This window comes from Lepidothrix coronata, unplaced genomic scaffold (assembly GCF_001604755.1).
Source record: "Lepidothrix coronata isolate B3197 unplaced genomic scaffold, Lepidothrix_coronata-1.0 Scaffold45, whole genome shotgun sequence".
Lineage (NCBI taxonomy): Eukaryota > Metazoa > Chordata > Aves > Passeriformes > Pipridae > Lepidothrix > Lepidothrix coronata.
The window spans coordinates 1370225-1397247 of NW_016690225.1; the positions used below are offsets into that span (position 1 = coordinate 1370225).

The 27023-nt window shown below is 37.8% G+C and overlaps 1 protein-coding gene across 7 annotated transcripts in view; it reads left to right on the forward strand.

Annotated features, from left to right (window-relative positions):
* DLGAP2 (DLG associated protein 2) overlaps positions 1-23776 on the forward strand; it is a 455132-nt gene extending 431356 nt beyond the window's left edge. For 6 of the 7 annotated variants that reach the window (XM_017814543.1, XM_017814542.1, XM_017814549.1 and 3 more), the window contains 6 exons: positions 146-231; positions 1384-1799; positions 9672-9763; positions 13870-14022; positions 14831-14848; positions 16329-23776. In XM_017814543.1, the coding sequence (XP_017670032.1) occupies positions 146-231; positions 1384-1799; positions 9672-9763; positions 13870-14022; positions 14831-14848; positions 16329-16547 (984 nt within the window). In that variant the 3' untranslated portion in view covers positions 16548-23776. The remainder of the gene's footprint in view (positions 1-145; positions 232-1383; positions 1800-9671; positions 9764-13869; positions 14023-14830; positions 14849-16328) is intronic. The other variant, XM_017814544.1, reaches the window with a different exon arrangement.
* Positions 23777-27023: the final 3247 nt, after the last annotated feature.

A 27023-nucleotide genomic window follows, 5' to 3' on the forward strand; every position in this document is an offset into this window, starting at 1 on the left:
AATACCTATTACATTTATCTTACTGTGCTAGGTGTTTCTTAGTGGTAAGAGATTAAATATATAATTAATTTTGAATGAGTGTGTGTAGAAATAGTGCTAAGTTGTCAATGCTAACTCTGCAGATGTATCTTTTGTGTTGAATTAGGTGGAAACAGCAACTGACTCAGACACTGAAAGCAGAGGCCTACGGGAATACCACTCTGTTGGAATACAAGTGGAAGATGAAAAACGGTAATTCAAGCATGTAGAAAAATCTGTAGTCTTTTATAACACAACACACATTTGTAAACAGAGTTAATAACAAGCGTCTGGCAAGTGCTGCTCCTAAATAATTCACAAAGCCAAATTTATTTATATGCGTGCTTGTCATTCGGTAAAATTTGTAGAGATTACTTAGCAGTTGCTTCATATTTAGCTAAATTTCCAGTTTTTAATTGGAAGGAAGGAAGTGAAAGTATTAAATTGAACTAGTGGCTTAATATAATTTCATTATCGGCAGAACAAATACGAGGAGCTGTATATTGGAACAGTCTTCCTTCAATAGGACTCCTCGTACTGATCCAGGCTTTCCCCATCCACACAAGGAGATATACCGGTTAGGATGTAATCCGTGATACCTTTTTCCTAAATTAGAATCAGTTTTTACACTTATTCAGTCCTCTAGTTTTGTAAAGATGCTGGTCCATCTACTAACCCACAGGTTATCCCTGGTAGGCATTGCTTAACAAGTTCTGGACTGAGACCATTATCTCATTTCACGGCAGCTGTCAGACAGTATCTGGTTGCTAATTGCCTTTTGCTGTCATTGACTAGAAGTAATTTGAGACAATAGGCTCAGATGTGAAAAGATTTCACAAATAATCTCTGCTTCTCTAACTTTTTAACACAAAGCTTTTCTAAAATGTCATTATTTGGTGTCATATAAGAGTAGAAAATCAACCTTTAATGGGCACCCTATAAGCCAAAAAAAACCCCAACCCACAGTCTTAAACCTGCTGCTACTATTTTTCTTTTATTAGAGGATTCTCAAAAGTCCTAAGTTAGCAGATTTTCAAATTTTATCTAACTGAAATTCTTAACATTTGAAATTTTTTTAATATATGTACTTTACAGACATCAGGAAGTTCTAGTTCTGTTAGTTATTTCCAGTTCATTTACTAATGATACATGTTATTTTGTAGTATGAGAATAAATCAATATTTACTTCCAGAGATAATTTGAATTATTTTCCTTTGTATCCTTGCTCAGATCAATGACGCCACTATACATTTTGTTTTTTCTCTCTGTTGCTACTCACTGTCTTATTTCAGAGATATGCCTCTGTATTATCACATATGTTATCTATATGTCTTAATCTCTTTTCTTTCTTCCCTGTTCACCAAGGCACGGACGATTCAAGCGCTCAAACAGTGTAACAGCAGCTGTCCAGGCTGACCTGGAACTGGAGGGTTTTCCAGGACACATCACCATGGAAGACAAGGGACTTCAGTTTGGCTCGTCATTCCAGCAGCACTCAGAGCCCAGTACACCCACCCAGTATAGTGCAGTGAGAACTGTACGGACACAGGGACTGTTCAGTTACAGAGAAGATTATAGGACCCCAGTTGACACAACAAACCTTCCACCACCAGAACCCTGGCTGGAGCCTGCCATTGAGACAGTAGAGACTGGTCGAATGTCACCTTGTCGACGGGATGGATCTTGGTTTATGAAGTTACTACATACTGAAACTAAGAGAATGGAAGGATGGTGCAAAGAAATGGAAAGAGAAGCAGAAGAAAATGATCTTTCTGAAGAAAGTAAGAACAATTTTTTTATAGAAGTCTGCTAAAATAAGAAATATGTTAGGATAAAGCTGTGAGCTGTGGTTTTCCTTTACTCATACTGTAGGACCAAAGACTCTCTACAGAACCATAAGGTATAACACTATCCTGCAACTGACTGCACAAGACAGCATTTCCCAGAGTAAGGTTTTGTGGAAGTATTTAAAGACCCAACTTTAGAGTCAAGCACAGGATCGAAGTCTGGTATTAGATACAGCTCAAATGCTGCAATAGCTCCATCCATAGCTCCAACTCTGACACATCCTTTACACTCACTTGTATGGCTCCAGTGCTTGACCCTTTGCCAGAGCACACAGAGTGGTCCTGTGTGAACATTGGTTCACCCTTTTCCTGAAACCTGCAATTTTAACTCTTATTAATGAATAGCCATTTTAAAAATGTTTCTATTCCTTTACAGGCACTTCAGCCTGTTGGAAGAACAGAAAGCAGTAGGCAAGAGCTATAGTTAAAGCACTTCTGCAGTTACACAGGCATATGCATTATTAGAAAATTCAGTTGTATTTTCTTATAATTTTGTCAAGAATCATTATTATTCTCCCGTGTCCCGTAGACTCCTTGAAAGGAGTGATGGGTTAAAGTGAAAAATAATGTAGACTATTTTGGAACAAGATCCAAGCCAGCACTAATGATAGTAATATATCAAAGTGGTCCTAGCACTCAGTAGCCAACTCCCTGTGACTCCCTTTGAGGTCAATTATCCTTGTTCTTCAGGCTCAGTTTTATAAATATTTCAATCCCTGACAATCTGAATTATTGTCTCAGCTGAGCTTTTCTCAGATCGCAAATTAGTTCATATTAAGTTTTCTTACTAGCATCTTTCCCTGCCCTCCCTCCACGTACTCTTTCCTGGTCATCTTCTTTCCCCCTCAATGAGTTCTTGCTATGATCAACCCCCAAGTCTTGAGACAGGCCAGCATGGTGACTAAAAGGCCAAATTTTATTTCTTGTGCTGACCTTTTCAAAATAAATAATATCTATGTATTTACATCATCTTTTTTTTATTTTACAGTCATATTTCTACACTATATTGTGTCCAAGTCTGCCAAGTAACAACATAGGATTTGGCGAGGGGTGGGGGGTGGGGTGTAAGACTGTTTTTCCTTCCTTCAGCCTCTGGTGCTTTCTGGACTGTAGGTTTTGTTCTTATTTTCATAATGGCAGAGCTGAGCTGAGAATTTTCCCCTTGCATTGATACTGTGAAGACTTTAATACCCTCCTAGGGGTTTGCAAAGTATAAATAATGAAATATTTTTATTTGATTAGCCCATGTGAGAATTTCCAAGCCTTCTTTCATAACAGTTATTTCTCACTACATTTTACCACATCTTATTTTTCAATTCTCCAATTTTTCGCGCTGCTGAATGCTGACATTTCAATGCCGTGTTGTAAGAATCCCTAAGCACCTGCTTCCCAGATCACCTGTTACTGATGTAGGGACATCAGTGCTTCTGATCTGAAGCAGAAGTTCAGAGAGCAAGATTTTGATGTCTTTGGAAAGAGTAAAATTATTTAGAGTGCAAAGGGGAGAAACACACAGGCAATTAGCCCCTCTCTTTCCCTAGGATGCCAGTGAGGCATCTGCAGGCAAGAGCTGGACTTCTCCTATCTCTTCTCTCTGCAAGCTCCAGAAATACTCTGAAACACCTTGTTGCATGGTGAATTGGCAATCAGGGAAGTAGTTTTCTGTAAATTGTACAAAGGACATGAAGACAAAATGGACTTCAGTAATTTTTATTAATATTTGGAGTTAGTGACACCCTTTTAACTTGGAATATTTCAGTCAGAAAACAAAATGTAATATCAGGATTTTGTTTCCCCATCTGTAGAGGAACTCTAATCTGTAAGAGAAAAAAGAGGGGAAAAAAAAGAAAAAGAGCAATTCCCTGATAGAGAGTTGATAAAACACAGATGAAATGGACGTTTGAAATCCCTTTATCAAACTAACAAAAACGGGTTAATTACTTGCATTTGGGGGAACATTTTGGCCTCCCTAATAAAGAAGTTATTATCGAATAGGTCTATGTAGCATATCCGAAATGGAAGTTTGTGTTCAGCTGATTGTCAAAAGTAAACCCCAAAGTTCCAATTTTCCATTTTATGTGACTCATTTCAAGAGACCTTCCTGAAATAATTTTCAAATTACATTATCTTTGAAATGGTATCCCTTCACCTAGCAATGCTTAGATCAAGTAAGAGGAAGTTTTCAAAGAATTAATTTCACCAAGAGAATGAGCTTCACAGCATTTTAAAAATTCAGTGTGAATAATTTTTTTTCTGTTGAGTCTTTAGCACATTTTTTATCCCCAGTTTGAGCTATGGAGCTTATAAGGTATATATCCACAAGAACTTAAGTTTAATGATATCCCAGCATGAAATGGATCTGATTTTTTTAAATGTTTGTCAGTTCCTTGAAGAAAATACACAAAAATGGCCAAGTCGAAAGCAAATAAATATGGTTTTCCATCTTCCAGCAGGAGCTACTATTCCCAAAACACTTCACAGCAAGGTTTGCACATTCAAACTGTCATTCTTAATGCTGAATAATTTCTTTTTAGCCTGGGTGTATTAATTGTACCTGAAGACCAAATATAGCTTTGCATCTCATGGGAGAAGGCTGTCCTTATGATACCACTTCTATTTCATTTTAAACACGGGAAGAGTTAAAATAGAACTGCATTTTAGAAAACAATTTCATTTTTGGCTTTAACACAATAGTTCTGAGATCACCGAGAGCTGTCTGATTGCTGTATTGATTTGTTCTTTCACTGTAGCATTTGTCTTATAATGCTGTTTTAAGAACTTCACTCATCAGGTCTTAGAAAAAGAGAAAATAATCATTGCAGCAAAAATAACTTCTCTCTCTTTCTTTTCACAGAATTTTTTTGTTTGGTCAGTTGCCATGAGTTATATTTTGAAGTCTCTGCAAAGTTCATATATTGTTTGTGGGGGCAATTATTTGTGTTCTAAGTGTTTAATATAACATAGATAGATAGATATAGATAATATAACATAGATAGATAGATAGATAGATAGATAGATAGATAGATAGATAGATAGATAGATAGATAGATAGAGATACAGATGTAGATCTATAGATAAATGTAGATAGATATGTGGCTGTAACTGTTCCCAGGGTTAGTCACCTGATCATTTGCACTAGCAGGGTGCCTGCAAGCAATGATATGTGTTTCTCATGGGTGCTGACTGGAGTTTCAGTTTTACACTGTGAAAATTGTGTTTGGCTATTACTGCTGTGTAGGTGATGACAAGAAAAACACTCCTAACTGTCACAAAGCTCTTGAAGACCAAGAGGGTCAGGACTCTGCCTCCAGTGATGGCAGGAGGGAGAGCAGCTCAGGGAGGGGGAGAGCAGGCCAGCCAGGGGGGAGCCACAGTCCCTGCCCACAACTCGTAGGCAGGTCTGGCAGAGGGAAGATGACTTCCTGGGCTTCTTAGTGCCACTTAGTGCTTGACCTCTGAAATACTTCATTATGGAGAACAGCTGCACAGAGTTTACTCTCACATAAAAACACTAATATAGGCTCAAAAATTAACTACAGTATAGACTATACCAGCAGAAAAGTTGTTTTGCTGGTATCTTCTGCACCGTGGTTGGGAGCTCTTCTGGCATAGCTACATGGTAAAGTGATCTCTAACAGGGAAACAAATAAAGGTATTAGGGAGAGTGAGAGAGGAAAGTATCACCCTTCTCTCCCCTTTCCCTTCATTCCATGAATGGATGCTGGATTTTTTCTTGCTAATCCTCTGGCTAATATTTCCACAGTATACAAAGGCTTTACTTAATAAGGCTGAATAGTAAAAGAAAATACAGAGTTAAATCTCTCGTAATTTGGGGAGGGGGAAGGAGAGGGGGAAATAAAAACCAACAAAAAAAACCTCACAACCAATTTATTTTAGTATATTCATCCATTAATTATCCACGAAAGCTTTCTTAGGTGTTTGACCAAATATGGGTTATCCTTTAGTCAAAGAGAAATTACTGACATAATTTTCTAATGCTTTTCACAAACCTATCCTTCAGGAACTGCTGAAATTTACATTTGCAGTGTTGTGAATGACTAAAGAATGTCTTAATTGTCCTGAAACAGTCTGTAAAGTCCTATAGTGTGGAATCCAAGAATTCCTCCTATCATTTCTATTGTTCTGCTGAAATTTTCTCCTCTGTGAACTCAGCTTTGTTGAAGTAAATAGCAAATTTGCAGCAAGTCCCACTTGGTGCACAGGAATTTCATTGTCCTAACTAACATCCAGAGCACTGCCAGCTGGAGGTTGTGTTGTCCTAAAATGCCATCTGAACATTATATATTTATTTTTGTGCTGACATGCTCTGTTGATAGTGAAAAAGATATTTCTAAAGATTACTAAGTTAGGTTTAAAGATTAGACAAATGTCATGCCCTACTTTGAGTCAGGAGGATGAACTAACTACCAGTTCCATTTTTTTTTTTTCTAGGCATATTTTCTTAGGTTGTTTGTGGAGCAATTTATTTACAAGTAGAGGGGGAAAAATGGAATGATCAAATGGAATGAAAATTTAAATTAAAACACATCATTTAAATAAACAGTAATGAATGCCAGAAGCAGATTGATTGTTACTAGTTTCTCACTGCCAGTATAGCAGTGGCACAACTGAGCAAAGCATTTAACCTCTCAAAAGTAGAGTTACAAAATCAGATTATAATCGGTTTCATCAATATAGACATCTACCCCCTTTACCTTTGTGATATGAAATAATTTTTGATTACAAGATTTTGTAGAATTTCTCAAGCAATTCCACACATATATAATACTAGCAATTTTGTAACATGATGACTTCAAGGGATAAGAGACTATTGTGTTAACTGTGCAATTTACACAATCTCTAACCAAAATGTATATCCTGAGTCTGTTTTTATTGAAGTCCCGGTCAGCATTTTGTGTACGTTCAGAGCAGAAGTCATACAGGACCATATAACAGAAATGGAGTGCTTCATACAGGCAGGGAGCAGAATGAAGGTTGAGTGACTCTTTCCTGACATTTGGGCAAATATAATATTATCTTAATGGTGGTAGGTATATGGATGATATAAAAATTATATCTATTTATGCGTGTTGGTAGATTTTATCATCATTTATTTACAAGAAAAATCTTCTAGGCACCACCAAACATCTCAATCTCTCCAGTCTCTAACATTCATCATTCTTTCATGGAGATAATCAATCTGCACTCATCAGAATAATTCCCCAATGCATGAAATTAATAACAAGGCTTCGGATGTCTATTAATATTGTGCTAAAGATTATGAGTTGAAGTGTTTTAATACTTTAATTTAATTACAGCAAAGTAGAGTAGCATGAATATTAGGGATTCTAACCTCTATGTTTTATTACGTCTGATTTACTTATTAAAATGGAAATAGAGTTAGATCTTTAGTAAATGCTAGGGCTGTAATTATACATGTGTATTCAGCACTGTGACTCAGTGACACATGCAACTAGCCCAGTCTTACATCCCTGCCAGATTTGTATCACACAAAAATTCTGCACTGGGCTATAAATCACTACTGCTTGTTGACATGATCTTTCAGGGTAATGAAGATAAAATAAATGCTTATTTAATATGGAGGTTGGGGTAACTTTGAGATTCACTAGAAAATATCAGACATATATAGATTATGTCAGGATCTACTTTTTACAGTAGGTCTACAACCAATGCCTCTTACTCAGGCTATGTGAGTAGAGTTCATAGCTGTTTGAGCTATGAGCTATAAAATTCAGCAGAGGAAACTAAAGCTGAACTGTATTCACTATGAGATAAGCACAACCATCAGCCTATGGAATCATCTTACTTTCTTTCTGCCCAGTGAACAGCTGAACATAGCATGAAATAGGCAATGTCAGGGACCTGCTACAGCACAATTCCTCATCCTGGAAAAGAAGGAACTCTGACCCCATACTGGGAGTTTGTCTAATGCCCTGAGCTACAGAGCGCCAAGAGAAAAAAGGAGGATACAGGATGTTTGTCACAGAACTCATCACCTTTATTAAAAGTGCTGGGAACCAAATTAAAGCAATTTATTTCAGATTAAATGAAATATTACTTTTTTATTTAGTTTTTTGTATGTTTGTCCAGGTTTTAACACTCAAAACATTTTTTCTGTATGCCAATAATGCTGTAGAGGAAAGTGAGGGGTTTGGTGATCGAAAAACCCAAACCAATTAAAATGCTTTATTTCATTTGGTTGACAAAACAAAAACAAACCCCAGTGAATTACTCATGAAGCCCTGAACCACTTAACCCTTTCATAATGGATGTCACACAGGACTGATGAATTCTGTATATTGCTGTTTAATTTAGTATTGTGGCACAGTTGTACTGTTTATCCAACAGAAAATGGAATAGAGTTTGAGAACAACAGCTCTACACATTAACACATGCTTTGAAAGTTACTGAGTTTATAACTGGAGCCCAAAACTTTCAAATTGTCTCTTGCTGCTACTTGTGGGTGAGCAGATGTTTCACTGGTCTAAAGAAAGCAGAATTAAAATGTAAAATCTACTACCAAGATCCTGGTTTCACATGCCGTCCTGTACTTATTCTAAATAACAACAAAATGTTAAGCCCTACTGGAGTTTAATGTTTCCTATATCATGGGCTGCAGATCAGTTCTGCTGTACTATTGTGTCTTCATTCCACCCTCTCCATTCTGCTTGAATTATCAGTTTGGTTTCCCCAAGTATAAGTAAAATACTTCAAAATAATTGCTGTCTACCCTTACTTCACCTCTCTATATCTTTAACATAAAAAGATTTGGAAATTCTCCAGCTAAAATCAGTCTTCCATTGAGACCACAGTTTAAAATGCTTTTTGAAGTGTTACATTTTCATCACAGAGATGGATGTGGAGGAAAGGAAGTGTAAGAAAGGATATGTAGAAAGGCGGTGTAGGAAAGGATATGTAGAAAGGAGGTGTAGGAAAGCATGGTGCTACCTACCAAAGTATGGTATGTATCCCAGCAACTGTGGGAGTCAGGAGGATTTAGTTTCTTAGGAATAAGCCAGTACCCCTAGGCACTACAGTCAATAGAAAGACAGAGGCATCTCCAGGAAGAAATTCAGCTCATCTAAAAATAAGTGCCTAACATGGCTAAGCTGACGAGCTCAGATCACTGATTATAGAGCATTCAGAAATTTTAATTTAGACAGATGACTCTTGGAAACAAAGTCAAGTAAAATGAGTTTGGTCCCTTTCCCCAGTGCTTATGTACACTGTAAATGGACAGTGGGGAAATACCAACATATCCATGGGGGCTGATCCTGATTCAGCAAAGTCCTGCAGTATCTGCTTGTGTCCCACTTTTTCTGAAGCTCCTGTGCTGAGGACTTTGTGTATTTTCCTTGGTAGACAACCTGTAACTCCTAATGGGTTTAACAAGGCATGTGTCAGAGATGTAATTCCTCTGAGGATCTCATCCTTATGGTAGGAGTATGTTATATTACAGTTTAATGTATTAACTTCAGAACAGACAGGATAAAGAGAGTTCACCCAGGGATCATCCACACAACTGAGTGAAATAATTTGAGATTGCAGAACCAGAGGATATTATGTAAGGTACATGTAAAGCTCCCTTTGACATCAAGGTGCCACTGAGCTTTCTTATATCTCAGTCTTTTTAAAAAATATTTTATGTGTATAATCACAAGCAACAAACCCAAATATTTATTTCCCTTATAAAATAAACAGGAATTTCAGATACATATTTTTGAGCTGGATTTGGCATTTACTGCCAAAACCCATTTATTGATGATAATCTGTCTGTGTGTTTAGTTCTAGGTAAGATCCGAAGTGCTGTTGGAAGTGCTCAGCTCCTCATGTCTCAGAAATTCCAGCAATTTTATTGGCTTTGTCAGCAAAATCTGGTAAGTCACTATGCCTGGCTGTTCTTCCAGAGTTTAGGGTTATTTGTCCACAGAATTTTAGAATTTATTATTTTTACTTCAAAAACAACAACAGTAGCATTCTGAAATGTTATTTTCATGTCCCACGTTTTGTCTTATTGCTCCCCTTCTTTAAACTTTATCCTTAAGTATGGTGCTAGTACATTTTTTTCCAAAGCAAATATGTAATTCCAGTAATTTCAGTCTGATTAGATTTTGTCTTTTCTCTTTTTGCTATCTTTATTAAAGAAAAGAAAATGAAAAGGGAACTAATGCAAGTTTTCTGAGACATAATATTATGGCTTATTTTTGTAATACCCTAATATAGCAACGATATTTCAGGTAAGAAAGGGGACAATTTTCACATTACAGTAAGTGGAGAATAGTAAAATAGAATAGTGGAGAATACATGATCCAGCCTTCTACCTACCTGAAAACAGGACTGATCTTGGAAATGAGATATACATAATGTTCATAAAATTGGGTTGCATAATTTACATTGCCAATTATATATAAGATGTCCTAGGGCTAAAGGAACAGATGCAGTATATTACTTATGAGAGTTACTGCTATTGTTCTTGAAGTTCATTAGAGACTAATTCAATTCTAAATGTTATCTTCATTAATATGACAGCAGCCATCAGTGATACAAACGTTGCAGCAAGATGATACTAATCAATAGAAGAATGTAATTCTTCTAGCTACAGTTGGTGGTAGAACACCTTTCCTTGAGAACACTCAAATATCAAGTGTAACTTTCTCCTTTTGACTGTCCCCACACCTCATATATTGAAAGAGCAGAATTCTATTGCATGCATGACAGCAGACATGACCTATATGTCTAGTTAGATACTTTTCTTTGTATGTTGGCATTTGCCCCATGACTTTTAAGGCAGAACATCCATTCTGCAAAGACCAACTTGCTACTTTCAGAATTCCTGAAACTGAAATCAAATATTACTGAGAAAGTCGTGCCAAAAAGTCATACCTTCTGATAGAAAATAATAAGATATATGGTCCTCATTAGGAAAGAATCCAATTATGTACTTCAAAGACACTGTCAAAACAAGAATTTTAATAGTTATTACAGAATTACAGAGGAAACATATAAAGTCAGGCAAGCAGATGACCACGTCTGTATTATCAAATACATCATGTGTGCTCTCTGTCTAGTAATTAGTTTCATATAAAAAGGAGGAAATCATCACTGTCTAAAAATTTCTCATTGCAAATTTAAAAATGCCCTCCATTACCTGATTAAGCTATGCAAACTAAGATTTGGAGAGCCTAACCTCCACTCCACTTCATTTATCTTCAAGTGGACCCAGCACTTGTGCTGAGAGCATTACTGTGATAGCAAATGCAATTCCTGCTCAGCATGGCTGTCAGCTATTTGGAAGTGAGAACAATTCATTACTGCAAAAGCAATAGGAGCACAAGGAGAAATCTACAGCTTTGCAGACAGCATGACCAGAAAGCTGGCAAGATTTTACGTCTCTCTTTCTTATTTGGATAATAAACCTTTGAACTCCATAACAGCAACTTTATCCCACTCTGGAGATTTAGACTGAATATTCTTCTGTTTCATTAAACCAGTAATGGGCTCTGCAGAAAACAGCAACTGCAAGACTGGACTTTAGGTCATTCATGTTTGGAGGCTTTTCTTCCTATTCCTAATGATAGAGTTTGTTGCTAAATAGTCACTTAGTGTATACCCGCAGCAGGGTTTCCATATGCTCCTAAGGCAGCATCCTGGTGCCCCACGGGAATGTTGCCAGCCAGTGACTTTATTTTCTTGAAAACATCCAACACATACAGGGCTGCCACACAGCAGTTCCTATGACAGTGTTCAGCATCTATAAGCATAAATGTAGGACAAAGAACAACAGCATTTAATTCTGCCAATTCAAAAGGCAGCAACGGTTTAAGAAGAGAAATATACTTACTCAAACTGAAATTAAACTTTAAGGGGCACATTTGATTACACTCCGGGTTAAGACCTCTTATCAAAGACCCTAATTTAAGGTAAATTTACAAAAATTTAAGCTTCGATGAAGTTTTTTTTTACAAATCTGGCTGGCTATCTGCTACATGTATACTGTTCCCACTACTTGGAAAAAAACCTATTACTGATTAATAACTACTCCCTTCTAAATTAGTCACATTAGTTCTTGTAACTCCCAGTTTTTTTACCTTGAAGTGTCCTCCTGCATACTCTCTAGTCAGCACAGATCCTGCTCACCTAGTGAGATCCTTCCTCAGTATGTCATGGTTGCAGACAAAAACAGAGCAGCTCAAGCACCAGCTAGGTACTGGTTGCTTGCTTTAGGCTTCATTCAGAAGGAGGGCTGCAAAGCTGAATTCCAAGTACAATACAAATTAATGAGCAGCTTCTGAGAAGAAGCAGGTTTAAGCCAATCTTTTCAAAACTTAGTTAGCTGTAATACTATTCATTTGTGCTAGCATTTATTTGCGAACTGTGGATCTGTATGAAGCAGGAGGCAGCCCTCTTGTGTCCAGACTACACATGGCACAGCCCTCTGCAAAAGCCGCGCTGGAGGCCTGGTCTTAGCAAATACCATGAGCAGAGTGGGGAGCACAAAGGTACAGAACAGCAATTAGCTTTGATTCAGAAGGCAGTGGCCTTGCAATGGGTGTCATCATTTTCTGGCTGTTTGTAGGAAACTGGGATGAGGGACAGAGGAGACCAGGCTGGAGAGAACAGATTGCAAGATAAGATATACTGCTGTGGGACCATCCTGACAAATTTCACACAAAGAGTTGGTTCTTAAAGCCTGAGATATTGACCTCTGTAGAGTAACTAACACCACTGACATAAATATTAAACCATTTTTTAGTAAATGGGGATCTACCCAGTGAAGTAGTTTTCAGTAAACACTTATCTGGAGTTGTAACCTTTCCCAGCATTCTGGTATAATCTATATGGCCAGTTCTGTTAAATCCCTGAAGCTGCCTATGAAAAGGAGACTTTCTTCTAGTGAAGAAGACTTCTAAGTTGTTCTTTGCCCAGATTCCAAAAGACGTCTAGGTATGAGTAACACTACACGTTGTATTTAATATCTAAAATGCCTGTATACACTAGATTTGTAAAAGGTGGGGCACAGAGCCTTGCATCAGCAATAACAGCAGTGATACTAACACAGTCATTACAGCTTTTGCCCAGGAATGGGGAGATCCAGAGTCCCCTTGGCCTGGTTTTGATTCCGTCTCTTCAGCTCCATTCTTTAGACCATCTTAATGGCTTCTTCCTGCTCTGGAAGGAAAAGGGCATCTCTCCTCTACCTTCACAGACATATTTACCAATTAAACCCTATCTCATTAAACCAACAAAGCTATCTTCCAGTACCAATGCTCAGAAAGCACAGGGTTAAAAGTCTGCATACCACCTTGTACTGCAATTTTTATCCAGCAGCAGCAGCTTATTAATCAAATAGAGGGTCATCTTGCTAATTGTTATGACCAGTGTTTGCTCCATTAAGTCTTGTGCACACAGAGCCGCTTAATTGCAGTACCTGGTGGCAATGCCTTCCCAGTTCCTTTGTGTGATTCAACTCCCTGGAGAACAAAATCCTACTATCCCCATCAAAATTTCATACCTCGTGCATACATTTGAAAATGCAAGCCAATGTAAACATTGAGTTCAGCATAAGCTGACAAGTCTTTGTGATATCGTTTTGTCTTCTAATCAGCTATCGTGAATGCAATTTTTAAACAGAAAGACTTCAAGCTGCCTGGAATACAAACCACGTTCCCCTTCCCTTTAATAATCAGCAGGCAGAGGCTGTCAGCTTGTTCCGTTTTAGAAATGCAGGTCAGCACAGCATATGGTGTAAGGAACTTCCCATGCCACAAATTCAAGAAGGCTTGCATGTGACATCCAGCTCATTCATCTTTGGGTTGTGTAGGAGGCACAACTTTCCAGTCACAGCTCCCAGCTGTAAAGTGCAAAAGGCCTTAGCACTGAGCAGTGCTGCAGGAATGTAATCTGGCACGATGCCTTTCCTGCCTCAATGCACACTCTGTAAAGCCTCCTGTTCTATTCATATTCTCTCCTTTGCTCCTGACAGGACCCGAGTGCCATGCCGAGACCAACTTCCCAGGACCTAGCAGGTTTCTGGGACTTACTGCAGCTCTCAATTGAAGACGTCAGCATGAAGTTTGATGAACTGCACCAGTTGAAACTCAATGAATGGAAAATAATAGAATCACCTGAAAGGAAGGTAAGCAGACCATTTACTCCCCATTTGTAGTCCTGCAGTCTCCTTGCATTAAATATAATAATGAAACATGATAGGCTTCTAACCCTGGGAAGTATTTAATTGGCATGGCCCAATTTTTACATGAAAAATTCCATCAGATGTGAGGAGATTAGTCTTTTTAACAATGTTGAGCTGAATTGTATAAGAAATAAAATGGGGTTTGCTAAATTAGTTCACTCCATAACACTTTTGTTCAAAATATTTCGATTCACATTCTAAAGGCTAGAACTGAAATATGTTCTTACTAATTCAGACTGAAGACAATAGCCCAAGCATTCAAACAAAGTAAACTTGGCACTCTGCTACATTTGGGGCAGCCCAGACCCAAGCACTTCAGTGTTTAACCCTGCCTGCACAACACGACTGATACTAGAACAGAAATGAGATGTAAGCATATGACAAAACATGGTGCAGGTCACATTAAAGCTCAGTCCACAAAAATTTGGGGAACAAAGAGTGCTGTTGGCAAACTGCCCACATTTCTGCCTTGCAACTCCACCATCTTGGAGATGCCCCACTGTGATACCTACAAAGCAAAGTTGGCAAATTGCCCATTAAAGCAGTGTAATTCTGAAACTCTAGAGCTCCATCCCTTACCCTGATTATCCTGCTATCCTTGCTGATTATTGTATCAGTCAGATGAAAACAGCATTTGGTTTGAGTCAGTACTGTTGGCCTCAGGTGAATACTTGTTTGGTTTGGGAGGAATTAGGAGGCATTTTGACAACTTTTTCATTTCTTCATGCTCCTCTTGGATTTTAATTTTCAGCCAACGGGTTGGTGGATGGTGAGTTTGCAACTCTTGCTTACTAGTGACAACTGGAAGTAAGAAATTATTGTAGTGACAGCAACAGTGATGTTCCTAAGAGGGAAATAACTAAAAGTGGAAAAAAACCAAAAGATGGAACAAGAGGAATGGAGCCCTTATGTTCCTGGCTGAAAACAGGAAATAGAGAAAATAAAGACTGGAAGAGCTGGCTATCATGGGGAATAGCATCTTAGGCTGCTGCACTGTTCCTGTTTAATATAGAACTATGTTTTTAAATGACCTTAGTTATTTAGTCTTGGCTACTGCATTTTGATAGTAGATTCAGAATTATTTTTTTTTTAAGACCAAACAATGAAGAGTCTGTAAACCATAGGTGTATCAGTTCAATTTTCGTATTATTTGAATCCTGCTGTGCATCAAATTAACTGTGTTCTCCATAAGGAACAGCCCATACTCTGTACTACTACCATTACTGTAAGAAATTATATAGCAAAAAGATCAATCACAATAACCAGAAATAAACATGGGAAGTTGTGGAGTCTCCATCTTTGGGGCTATGTAGTCCAGTATTAAATATGACATTAAAAACCTGTTTTAACTTCTAAGTTGCATCTAATTTCAAATGGGCTTTAAATAAGGATTGTATGAAATCACCTCCAGACATCCATCTCTTCTAATCTAAACTACTGTACAATTCCTTGATTCTACAGTATCTTTTTAAGGCCCTCATATGATATTTCACAGTCTCTAAATTGAGTAAAATATCCATTTCATACTTCAAAACAATTCTTGATTTAACTCCTGCAGAGAAATTTACAGATACTTTGGTAACAAAATCTACTGACTTTCACTTTATAATTTGATAATTCTTCAGAATAATTTTCTTTAAAATGGTCTAGGCTGACAAGCAGAATAATTAGCCCTATGTTCTCTCTCTAGTTGGAGCTTGAATGTTTCCATTTAGCAATTCATGGAGGAAACTAAACTAATAGACATATACACACAGCTGCTATCTCATATCCAGCTGAGGCTAAACTCAGTATGATTAATTTCATCAAAAATCCTGTCCTGCTAATCTTAGAGAGTCTTTTCACTTGATCAGACCACACAGATGCGCTGAATTCTTATTGGAGAGCCAGTGTGTGTTTCTGTTTATAATGAGTGTAATAATGTGTCAGCTAAAATTAAACAAATCCATATGAAAGTGAGGTATGCAGATTGCATGTGCCGATACCTGCAAGGACAGTACAAGGGAAGTGCAGTCCTTTTTCAGGCACAGGACCGCAGAATGTGTAATGGTTGTCAAAAGGGGTTTTGTCAGTGTCCCTACTGTGGATAGCTGTTCATGTAATCCATTAGTCAGCTGATGGGCAAGCACAAATTGAGCATGCTTGATGTATGTAATCAGTATTTTGCATTTCATGTCTTCGATGTGCATGCTCTGCTGACAAGTACCTTCTGCATACAGCTCACCCTTGGTTTTAATGCCCTATTGCAGGAAGAAAGAAAGATTCCTCCTCCTGTACCAAAGAAGCCCCCAAAAGGAAAATTCCCTATCACAAGAGAGAAATCTCTGGACCTACCCGACAGACAGCGACAAGAAGCTAGAAGACGGCTGATGGCTGCCAAGCGAGCAGCCTCTTTCCGGCAGAATTCAGCCACAGAACGTGCAGACAGCATCGAGATCTATATCCCAGAGGCTCAAACACGGCTTTAAAGACAGAATGCTGCAGAGTTCCTTTTTTAAAAAAAATGCTTGTACAGTTTGTCACTTACCTGGTAATTTTTGTCTCATTCTCTCCACTAAATATGCCCTTGCTGTTGTGTTCTTTGTGCCATAAGCACAGTGGAATGCTTTTGATTTCCTCAGAATTTGCTGAGCTCACCGCAAGAATGACTTCTTTTTGTATTGTCTGACTTACAATCAGCTACAATGGATAGGGCTTGTCAAGACCTGACTTATCCAATATATTCTCAGAGGACAACAAGAAACACCTCTTGAGATGGAACCCAGCTTACTTTTTTGTTATTTATATTTTTATAAAATGTGTGATAATTAGGGATAAGAATTACAAACTATAAATGGGTGCATCTCACCATTCACTAGAGGCATTAGCTAATCCAAGTAGAAGGTGCTACAAATGTAAAGAGCAGGAAAGAAAGAACCCATTTATCTCTTTGACCTCCAGTTTCTTTTCCTAGAACCCAGCTAACATATTTACCCATGTGCTCTGCCACTCTTTTCATCTTTGTTACTGCAAAATAACATTAGGCGTCTCATCTCATGTCAAGTTTCTGGAGATGAACAGGGATACCCAGCCACTAAAACTCCAAAGTTCATCAGAAACTAAGAAGCATACAAGTCCGGTGGTGGTGGGAATGTCCACTAAGAAACATTTGCTGTTAGCAGCATAACGACACTCTGAAACCTAAGCAAAATTGTAATGCAAGAGGACTTGAATGATGGGTGAAAGGAAAACAGAAGCCTTAAAAAGTTAGATCTTCTGTAGTAAGATGTGTAAAGAAAAAGTTATACTCGCTCCTTTGCAACACTCATTGCATTCTTAACATTTCTTTTACATGTTAACATTTATTTTATAAACCTTCTCTCTTTCATTTCAAGAGCCGTGCTACATGTACTGTTTAAAACTCTCAAATTGTTATAACAATTGAGTTTCCAGGGTATCCTTGAGAACAGAAAATCTTGCTTGTTTAAAATGCCAGTTGTGATGTTGTAAACAGTTTAAGAAATATGAATGTGAGTGGTAAGTATATATAAGTTTAAATGGTTATGTTAAGGTAAAGGTGAACTGTGGTTTACAGTTGTATTTTTTTTTAGAACTATTTTTCTATGCAGTATCATTTATGGCAAGAATAAACTTCTTGCTTGCTTCAGACATAGAAAAAAAACATGACTCGAGAGATAAGAGCTTTCCAGCCAGGAAATATAAGGAAAATAATATATTTTCAAGCCTCACATTGTCAGGAGAGAAGTGGCAACTTCCACAGCCAAGAGGCTTTAATTTAAAACAAATTAAGACAGAATTATTCCACTTCACCTACCTTCCAGAGCCAACTGAGCAATCCAGCACTTAAAAGTCTTCAGGTGAAGACGCAATAAGATGAGTAACCTGCAGCCCCCAGTTCCAAGGTTTGAATCCTACTGAACACAACTTTAGGTCAAAACAGTGTGAACCCAGTGAGACAAACAGCCCCAGCTACCACATTCCCTGTTTACCTGCTTTAACAAATGCAATGCATTTAGCCATAGGCAGAACTACTATTTAATTATACTTGAGCACTTTGGTTCTTCACCTGATGAGCACTTTAAATACGAATCCCACACACCTTGCAGCCTGATGGATGACTGAAAACATGAAGTATTGTAGGTTATGCAGATCTGACATTGCTTCAAATCTGTTTTCTTTTGTTTGCTTTTTTTCTTTTTCCTTCTCTTTTTCCTACAGTGTATGTTATTAAGCATGACTTCTGTCTTTGGAGCACAGATGATAAAGCATGCTTGGCTTCAAGATACGAATCTTTAGAGATGAAGTTTTGAGAAGTTTCTTTGAGAAGAAACCCCTGTAAATTGAGCCTGATATCTGGTGTATACTTTACCAAATAGCCTTAAATTATATTTGGAAGCAAAAACCAAGACGAATGTATATCCTTCAAGAATGCAAAAAAAAAAAAAAAAAAAAGAAAAAAAAAAAAAATAAATCCCTGAAATATTCTTCTATACATGAAAACATTATATTTCCCTTCCCTTGCATTTTCAAGGCATTTTCTATTATGGAAAGAGCTGAATCCTAGGTAGTGTACAATATTGATGCTACTTCCTATAGTTGTTGTACTATTTTAAATACAAAAGTACATGCAGACACTGGCATCTTCAGCCTTGAAAACTAGTATCCTAAAGTGGAGCTGCTAATTGGAAATATCCACACAAAACCAAAGTCAGTGTCTTTCCTAGACTGAAGAAATTTAAAAGAGAAACACACACACCTGTACAACATATATATATATGACAGCTGATATGTTTTATCTAATTTTCCTGTACACTTTGAGGAGAAATCACATTTGCCTTACTCGCTTGAACCCTCTCACCTGCAGCAACAGGTCATGCGATTAAGACAGGCTGTACCTGATCCTGCTAGCAATCAGACTTTATGAAGATAAATTGTAAACCCAAGAGATTGCAGATAAGCTGAGATCCCAGCTGGCCTAATGATGCAGACTTGGAGCAGTCTGTGTTTTACATTTCCCATACCTTTATGAGAAAATGTTCAATGGAAGATTTAGAAATCTATGATTGCTGTTTGTTAGACCTTGGTTAGAAAAAAAATTATTAAAAAAAAACCAAACAACAAAAAAACCCCAACAAAAAACAGCAACCAGAAAGAATCAAAAGTAAACTAGATGCCTACTGAAAAATCTGATAATATGTTATTTGTGCACATTACATTTTGAAGTGCAATATATTAACTTATTGTTGTGGTAAAATTGTATCATTTAAGGCAAATAAACCATTTCTATTTACGTATTGTACATCTGGTTAGTTTAGAAAAATAACATTATGCTTATCATACTTGTGTTGCAAATAAATCAGTCAGGTTGCTTCACTATATGACATGAGAAACACTGCATGTAGCATCATAATAAACATTTAACCAGAACGATTTTAATCTGATCCCACATCATAAAAATAAAATTCAGTTACAAAAACAACATAGGAGGAACATAAATAAACAGAAAGATAGGAACTGGAATACTTTCTGCTTTGAGTTCATGATGTAGACCCACACAGAACAGCTGGATACAGCCAAATAATCTAGTGTTTAATTAAATATTAATTGGACTAATATTTATTTTAACCCATTAAAATTATAGAATGTCCCTGTTCATTTAGTCATTACCTGTAAAACACAAGTATAATAAACAAAATTCAGAAAATTTAAATAAAGAAAAAGTTCTGACTGGTAAAATTGTTGATATTTGCCATATTTATTTTTTGCTTTGTATATCTTTTTAGATTTTAAATTCTTTGTAATTTGGTGAAGTACATTATGAAGTATTTTATTATTTTATGTCAACCTGATTAGAATGGCCTTTGGCAGACTGCTAAGACTAAAAATGTTGTACAGTTTAATACCAAAAAATGATATTTTAATTCATACTTAAACCTTGACACTATGTTAGATTTGAGATCAATCAGGAAGGAATTAAAGTGTGCATAGGAAAGTGTGTGGATTTCATATATATGGATAGATAAACATAAGATACATTTCATATAATGGAAATTATTTGTTTTGAAATAACCCCATGTCCTGCTGTATCAGTAAATTAGTACTCTACTTCTTCAGCACTCCATCTAGTATAAAGTGAAGGACTGTTTGGTCATTGGGAGGTTTTGCTAGGAAAAGGAGTAACTGCTACATGATGGTGCCACATGTGATGTGCCCTACGTGACCCGCAGTCTCCTCGTGCCCTGCAGGAGCAGTGCCCTTGAGAGGCTCCTGGTCCCATAGCACCTCAGGCAACACTGCCACTCTGTCCCAGGCCCTCTCCATGCAAGTTCCCCCTGGCCCCCTCTCCTAGAGCAATGTGCCTCCAGATCAGCCCAGCTCAGCCTTTTGCGTTCAAAGCCTTGAGCCTGCCCTGTGCAGTCGGTGGGTTTGATGTCCTCCTCAGCATTTCAGCAATGGCACCGGGGGCAGGGGGCACACTGGGGGCTCACCCATCAAGGGTTGGTTTGTGCTTTCAATTTTAGCTCTGAAGCTGGTTTGGCAGCTCCAGGTGTCAAGCTGTGAAACAGAAGCCTCAGCATTAGAGACGTAATTGTGAAGCAATGTTATTCCCATTACTGTTCCTAGAGCATCTTATGATGTAGGGATAACACCCACATTTGAGATGAGGAATATCAGCACATGTGTCTAGAGAGGTGCTTCCTGGTGTATGACAGGTTGACACCCGCATTTATACAGTGCCTTTCATCCAGAAGGATCTCCAAGCACTTTACTAGCCAACACACAAACTCCAGGTTGGGCTGCAGCTGGGGCAGGGAACCCAGCATGGCGGGATGCTGGGGGTTCTCCCACCTGTTCCCATGCTGCTGGGGAGTTCCCTTCCACAGCACCCTTCCAGCACCTGGGAGGACCCTCACAATCTGAGCCTGTGCTGAAGGAGAAGCAAAGATTAGCTGAACTGAGAGGAAGACCTGAGCAAAGCAGAGATGAGGGCAGTCCTCATACCATCTCTCCAGGGAGTAGGAAGGGAGTGATGAGCACCAAATTAACCTTCCAGAACAATCGCTGCTTCTTCTGTTCATGATGATGGCAGTGAGGTCCCTGCAGTGGAGGAGCTCCCTGGGAGGAGACCCCTGGTCCGCGCCAGGCTCAGGAGCTGATGGCGCCTGCAACTGAGCCCTCTTGGTCAGCAGTCTTGGCAAGTCTCCCCTCACAAGTGCATTTTCCCCCGCTTTCTTAGCAGGAGAGCAGGAGAGATCCATCTGGGGTACATGCTTCAAAAGCAGCCTTCCCCAAACACCCTGTTCTCTCCCTGGGTCTGCCCTCCAGCCCAGCTAACATGAGGGATGATGTGGGGCACAGGACTTAGGCATGATAATTGTGCTTTAGTCTGGGCAACTGCTCTTTAATGAGACTCAGCTCTAACCCTAAGGGTTCTTTATATGGCAGAGCAATGGGGACACCTCTCTCTGCATGGACAGGATCAGCAGAGAAGCCACCATTTCATACTGCACAGAACAGAAAGAGAACATATACATATGTCTATATATATAGAAAATTTTCATTGCCATGGTCCCAGACAGCTGGTCCCAGGAATGTTCCTGTAGATTGTGCCACTTTCTTGCAGCTCATCCTCAACACTGATGGCCATGGCAGGTTCCCTGCCTACTGCAGCCCCATGGCCCATCAGCAACTATTCACCGTGTTCAGCTCCAGGGACAATTTTTTGGGAACAGCTGTTTTATGGCATACTCGTATGCACTCACAGAGTCCTGTCAGGAATTAAGCCCTCTGTATCCAAGAAATTGCTTACTTTATCTCTGAAATGCAGCTACCTCAATGGCGTAATATTGTAGCTGTTTAACTACATGATAGGCTGTTCAGGACAGCAAGTGTAAAACCAAAATTGAGATGGAACATTGCCCAAAAGAAAATTTGGCCAGCATATTTAGGCTGATGCAGCTCCTCTTAATGAAATAAAATTCCAATAGCTGCAAGAGGCCATGTCATTCATAATTGAATGTCTTTTCCAACATAAATGATTCTATGATTTTATATCAAAAAATGTATTCCAGATGTCTTCTCATTAAATGCATATCACTTTTCTTAAAAGATGATTGCAGAAGAAGACTTCATGTTCACAGATCCACCTTTCCACACTCAGCTTTTCTCCTATTATCCGTCATTACTGAAAAAGAACTGGACTTTTGAAGTCGGATCATAGATAAGGTAAATTAGTAGGTCTACACGGCTTGCTTTTTGACTGAGCAAACACAGAACAGTTTTCAATAGTTGGCAGTTTAATTCTATATTTTATTAAGGCCAAATTGTTATTTTTCTAAGTTGGTTTTGTTGGACAGGATTTTTTACTTCTCTAGGTACAAAACCACAAATATTTTCACCTAAGCTTAAATGAGGGGGAGGCTTATTTGGATGTATGGTCATTATTTACCAACACAGCCTGTTAGTGAGGAATTTTCTTCTCCTTCCTTTGCCATTCTTTCATTTCCCATTCCTAAAGCTCAACTGTCATACAAATTTCTTATTTGTGAGACGGATTATTGCAGAGCTTAGGGCTAAGTTCTGTTCCCACTTGTATTAGAATCAAAGCTAAGAAACTGAAACCCGAAAGAAATGTCAGATCTGAATCAGTATAACTCAGATCAATATCTGACTCAGCAAGACCTGCTGAGGTAGGAAGGACTCATCAGTTGAGTTAGTGGGTGCATCATTTCTTTGCACGATCTCGTTCTTCCTTTCACGTAGATTGCAATCAAGCAGAGAGTTTGGTAGTAGGTTCAAGTGTCTGCAGGCAGTCCTCACAAAGAAATGCTAGCTTTGTTTATAATTACCCATGGAATCCACATGCTCATATCCATGCTTTGATTTACCCCTTTGGAGGTTTAACAGTATGGCCATCTTGTGTTAAAAGGGCTCAGCATGTATGTAATGTTTAGTTCAATTTATATATTAATTTCCTGACTGAAGATAAATTCCCTTTCAAGTAGCCTGGCTTATATGCTCTAGAACTGTTCTTTCCTGAAGAAAAGCCACTATGGCTGTGCAGGATTTTCTGTACAGAGACAAAACTCATACTTTCATTTACCAAGTGACATGCCAAAATAATCAAGTGTGGCCTAAGGACTAAATTAAATGCCTCCTATAGAATTTCAAGGAATGTTAGAACCAGGAAACTAGCTGTTTAGTTATCATTAAAAGTATATATAAATATATATAAATATATATATACATAAGAAATCGTATCAACAATGAGGATGAACTGAGTGCCAAATATTCACCATCTGTATAAAGCTACACTTCACTAGAATTAAACTATTTTATGTAATTCTCTTTCTCATGCTTTTATGGTTCTTTTGATAAATTCTATTTAGTAGCATGCAGGATACCTAAATTGAATGTACAGTATGTTGTTTCATTGCTACAATAATTTCTCGCTTCTCAGTAATATCTTCTTTACCAGAATGTTATTTGTTACTTTGAAGACATATTTGAAAATTGTTTTATTATTGAGTTATTCTTTTTTCATGGTTCTCTACTCACCTCCAGCTGATTGTAAGAAAATGTGCTTCACTATTTTGCCCCATGGCTCTTTTATGAAGCTGCCTCTTTCAATTGGTTTATGTATTGTTTATGTTCATCTCCTGTAAATAATTCTGCAATTAAATTTTTTGAGAAAAAATAGAGTACACTCTTTATTACATTTTAAATTTTGCATTAGTTAAAATACAACATTTCCAATCAGATGATTTGTAGACAACACTAAATTATTACTCTAGACTTGTAGCCTGTGGTGTGTGAGGAAATTAATTTTTTTAAAAATAACTTTTATAGGATTTTAGCTGAATTCAAAGGAAAACGCATAAAATCTGAAGGAAATGGCAAATAACAGACTCAGCTATGCAATGCTATTGATGTGTTTTGATTTATAGTCATCAATACTATAGGTATAGAATATCATGTACTGCTTTTGAATCAGACCATTGTGTGTTATTAAAAGAAAGAATAATAGTCTCTTTTGCTTCTAAAACACCCATAACTGAAATATTTGTAAGCAGTCATTAGTGAGCAGAAGTAACTGAATGGATTTGTTTTGACAAGGTGAATCCTGGAGCATCTCTCTGTGTGTTTTTACTGTTTGCAACAGAATAGCCAAAAAGAACTTCTATCCTCCTTCATTTTTTTCAGCTCCTTCCAGGGCAGACAAGTCTCCTTCTGGGAATGGCTTTAGCAACTCAGCAGAAAATTTGATCAATACTTTGCCACATTTCTTGATTAGGAAAAAAGCATGGTAGGCACGAAACAAAGATGTGTGGAGTCCTTGAATCTAAACAAAGGAGGTTCCAGAAATACTATGACAAATATGACTTTGTTTGGCATACAAAAGAGCTTAATTACTTGAATCATTAGATTTTTACTGCTCATTTATTATATATACTATTGTAACACTTATAAGCTCTAGCTGTGGACCAAGACAACATTGTACATTTACAACATGAATATATTTCCCTTAACACAAAGAGTTTACAACCCAACCAATAGGTAAGAAACAACAGATAGGCAGACACAGGAGACAAACTGATGGAAAAAGTGAGATGCTACTAATTAAAATGAAGAGCAGCATCTCAGCATCCCATCAGTTGTCATTTGTTTTACAGACATCAGAAAAAGAGATGATAATGAAGTGGGTTGGAAGATACTCTCAGGGATGTCTTCCCATGAAGGGAGTGAATTCAAGAAAGAGGTTTGTTTGAAAATTTAACACAGAGATGGTGAATTTTGGTATCCTGAGTCAACTGGAGGTGGAAGCTGACATCTTATTTAATGAATGATGCTAGATCGGGAAAGGTCTTGACAGTAAGACCAACAAAATTCAACATTCAGTAATCTGCTGGCTCATTGCTTCTATGAAGGAATTTTCATCTTTAATACCTGTTGTGGAAGGCTCAAAATTTTTCAGCTATACATCAGCAGTTCTAATGAGAATGAAATTTAGGGTCATTAGAGCAACTTAGTGCTTGTTTTTGTCTGTCTCCTAACACTAGATGTTATGACATAGAGCATCACTCATTGCAGTTCTGTATTGTTATATTAGAACAAAAGTCTTGATCGCTTCCAGGCAAAATTTCAATAACCTTTTATCCTCTCTTAGCCTCCCTGAGTTTCCTAAAATAGGGTGATCCTTCCTGCAATCTGGAAAGGATCTCAGAACTAACAAGCAAGCTGTTTCTTGTACAACAGCTTCACAGATGGTTGCATGTCAGCCTTAGAATTATAGGCATACCCATATAAATAAGGACAGGCACCGCCGATGAACTAGTAAGGTCAAGTAAAGCTGGAGCATAGATGTGACATATTTTATTTCAATTGCTGAACCAAATAATCAGGTGCAGAATACATGCTCTGGAATTAGCATATTTATTCCAGTTGAACTACACAGACACTGACAGTGGGTTTGTGGAAGGCTGTTATTGTTTTAACTGCAGCAGCACAGCTGAAGTGTGAAAATTTTGAAATGTAGACAAGTACCTTACATAACCTATTGCAGCCCTATCACAATCCCTGACAGATTCTGCTGTGAATTTTTAAACAAGCAATTTATAAGTAGCTAGGGGATAATACTATGATAAAAATTCGGCAACAGAGGTTTGTCAACATCCTATCATGACAGTCAATTTAATTTTCTTCTCTAAGAGGATGTTTTTATCTAAGGAATTAGGTACAAAGAGTAAGCTGTGATAGATCTTCAATTCATTAAGGCCTTTGATACAGTTCCAGTGTAAAATTTTTATTTAAAATTAGGAAAATATTTTCTAAATAAAATTGTTGTAAAATTAAAACTGATGCAGCTGAAAACATTATTTTTAATATATATATATCCTTAACCCATTGTGAAATCCAAAGGCCTTTTGAAGTGTGAGAGAAAGGGACAATCTTAGAAAAATCTAACCTGCTCTCAGTACTAGTCAGAAATTTCATTGATAACTTTGATGTTTACTAAAAAATATAATATTCATCAACTTGAGACTGGTTACAGCTTCCATAGAGGATATGATCAAAATTCACAGTGATCCCCAAAAAACTGGACACACTTTCTAAATTCAATGTGATGTAATTCAGTGAAGAAAAAATGAAAAATGTTATACTGAAAGATGAGATCAAGCTCAGGTGTGACAGAATATCCCTTTGAGAAAAAGTAAAGCAAAGAAAATGTGGTCTATGGTTGATCACAAGCTAAAGGAGAGTCAACTTGATGCTAAATCAACACATGCTCTTAAGAAAAGGGGAAATCTAATAGTGAATGTATTAGCATATCATTAAATTAGTGTGGTTTAACAGATTATTGTGCTGTGTAATCATCCATGTATATGCAATCCTAAATTGTGGCACACACACATTATTGGACTTGACATTGCAAGTCAAGATAAAACAAATTACCCATAGAAGGAAGAAGGCATCCGATCTATAAAAATCAAACTTGTGTATCTGAGGTATGGCTCATTCTCCTCCATCCAGGCTGCTCAGTAGAAATCTCCATAGCCACTGCATTTTGCTCTATGTCAAGTGTCTAAGGACTTCCAACAAGCTGAACTACTGGCAAGCCTTGGGTGGAGATGGTGTTTGTCTCTGTCCAAGGTATGAACCACGTCAGGGCTGGGGCACAGGGTAGGATGCCTTTTGTGTGCTTGTCTTCTTGTTTAGGAACCAGACTGTCATGTTTGGGCAATGGTGGGATTCAGACTCTCTGAATCTTGCTGTCTTCAACTTAGCCACTTCCACCCACATCCTGTCTGAGATGGCAGAAATTACCCTCTGAATCTCAGACAAACACTCAAACACAAAATGTTAACAAGTGAGAGAGGGAGAAGCGTTTCAGAATTCCTAAAAGTTACACTGAATGACTGAGCACTGAGTCATGCCACTGAGAA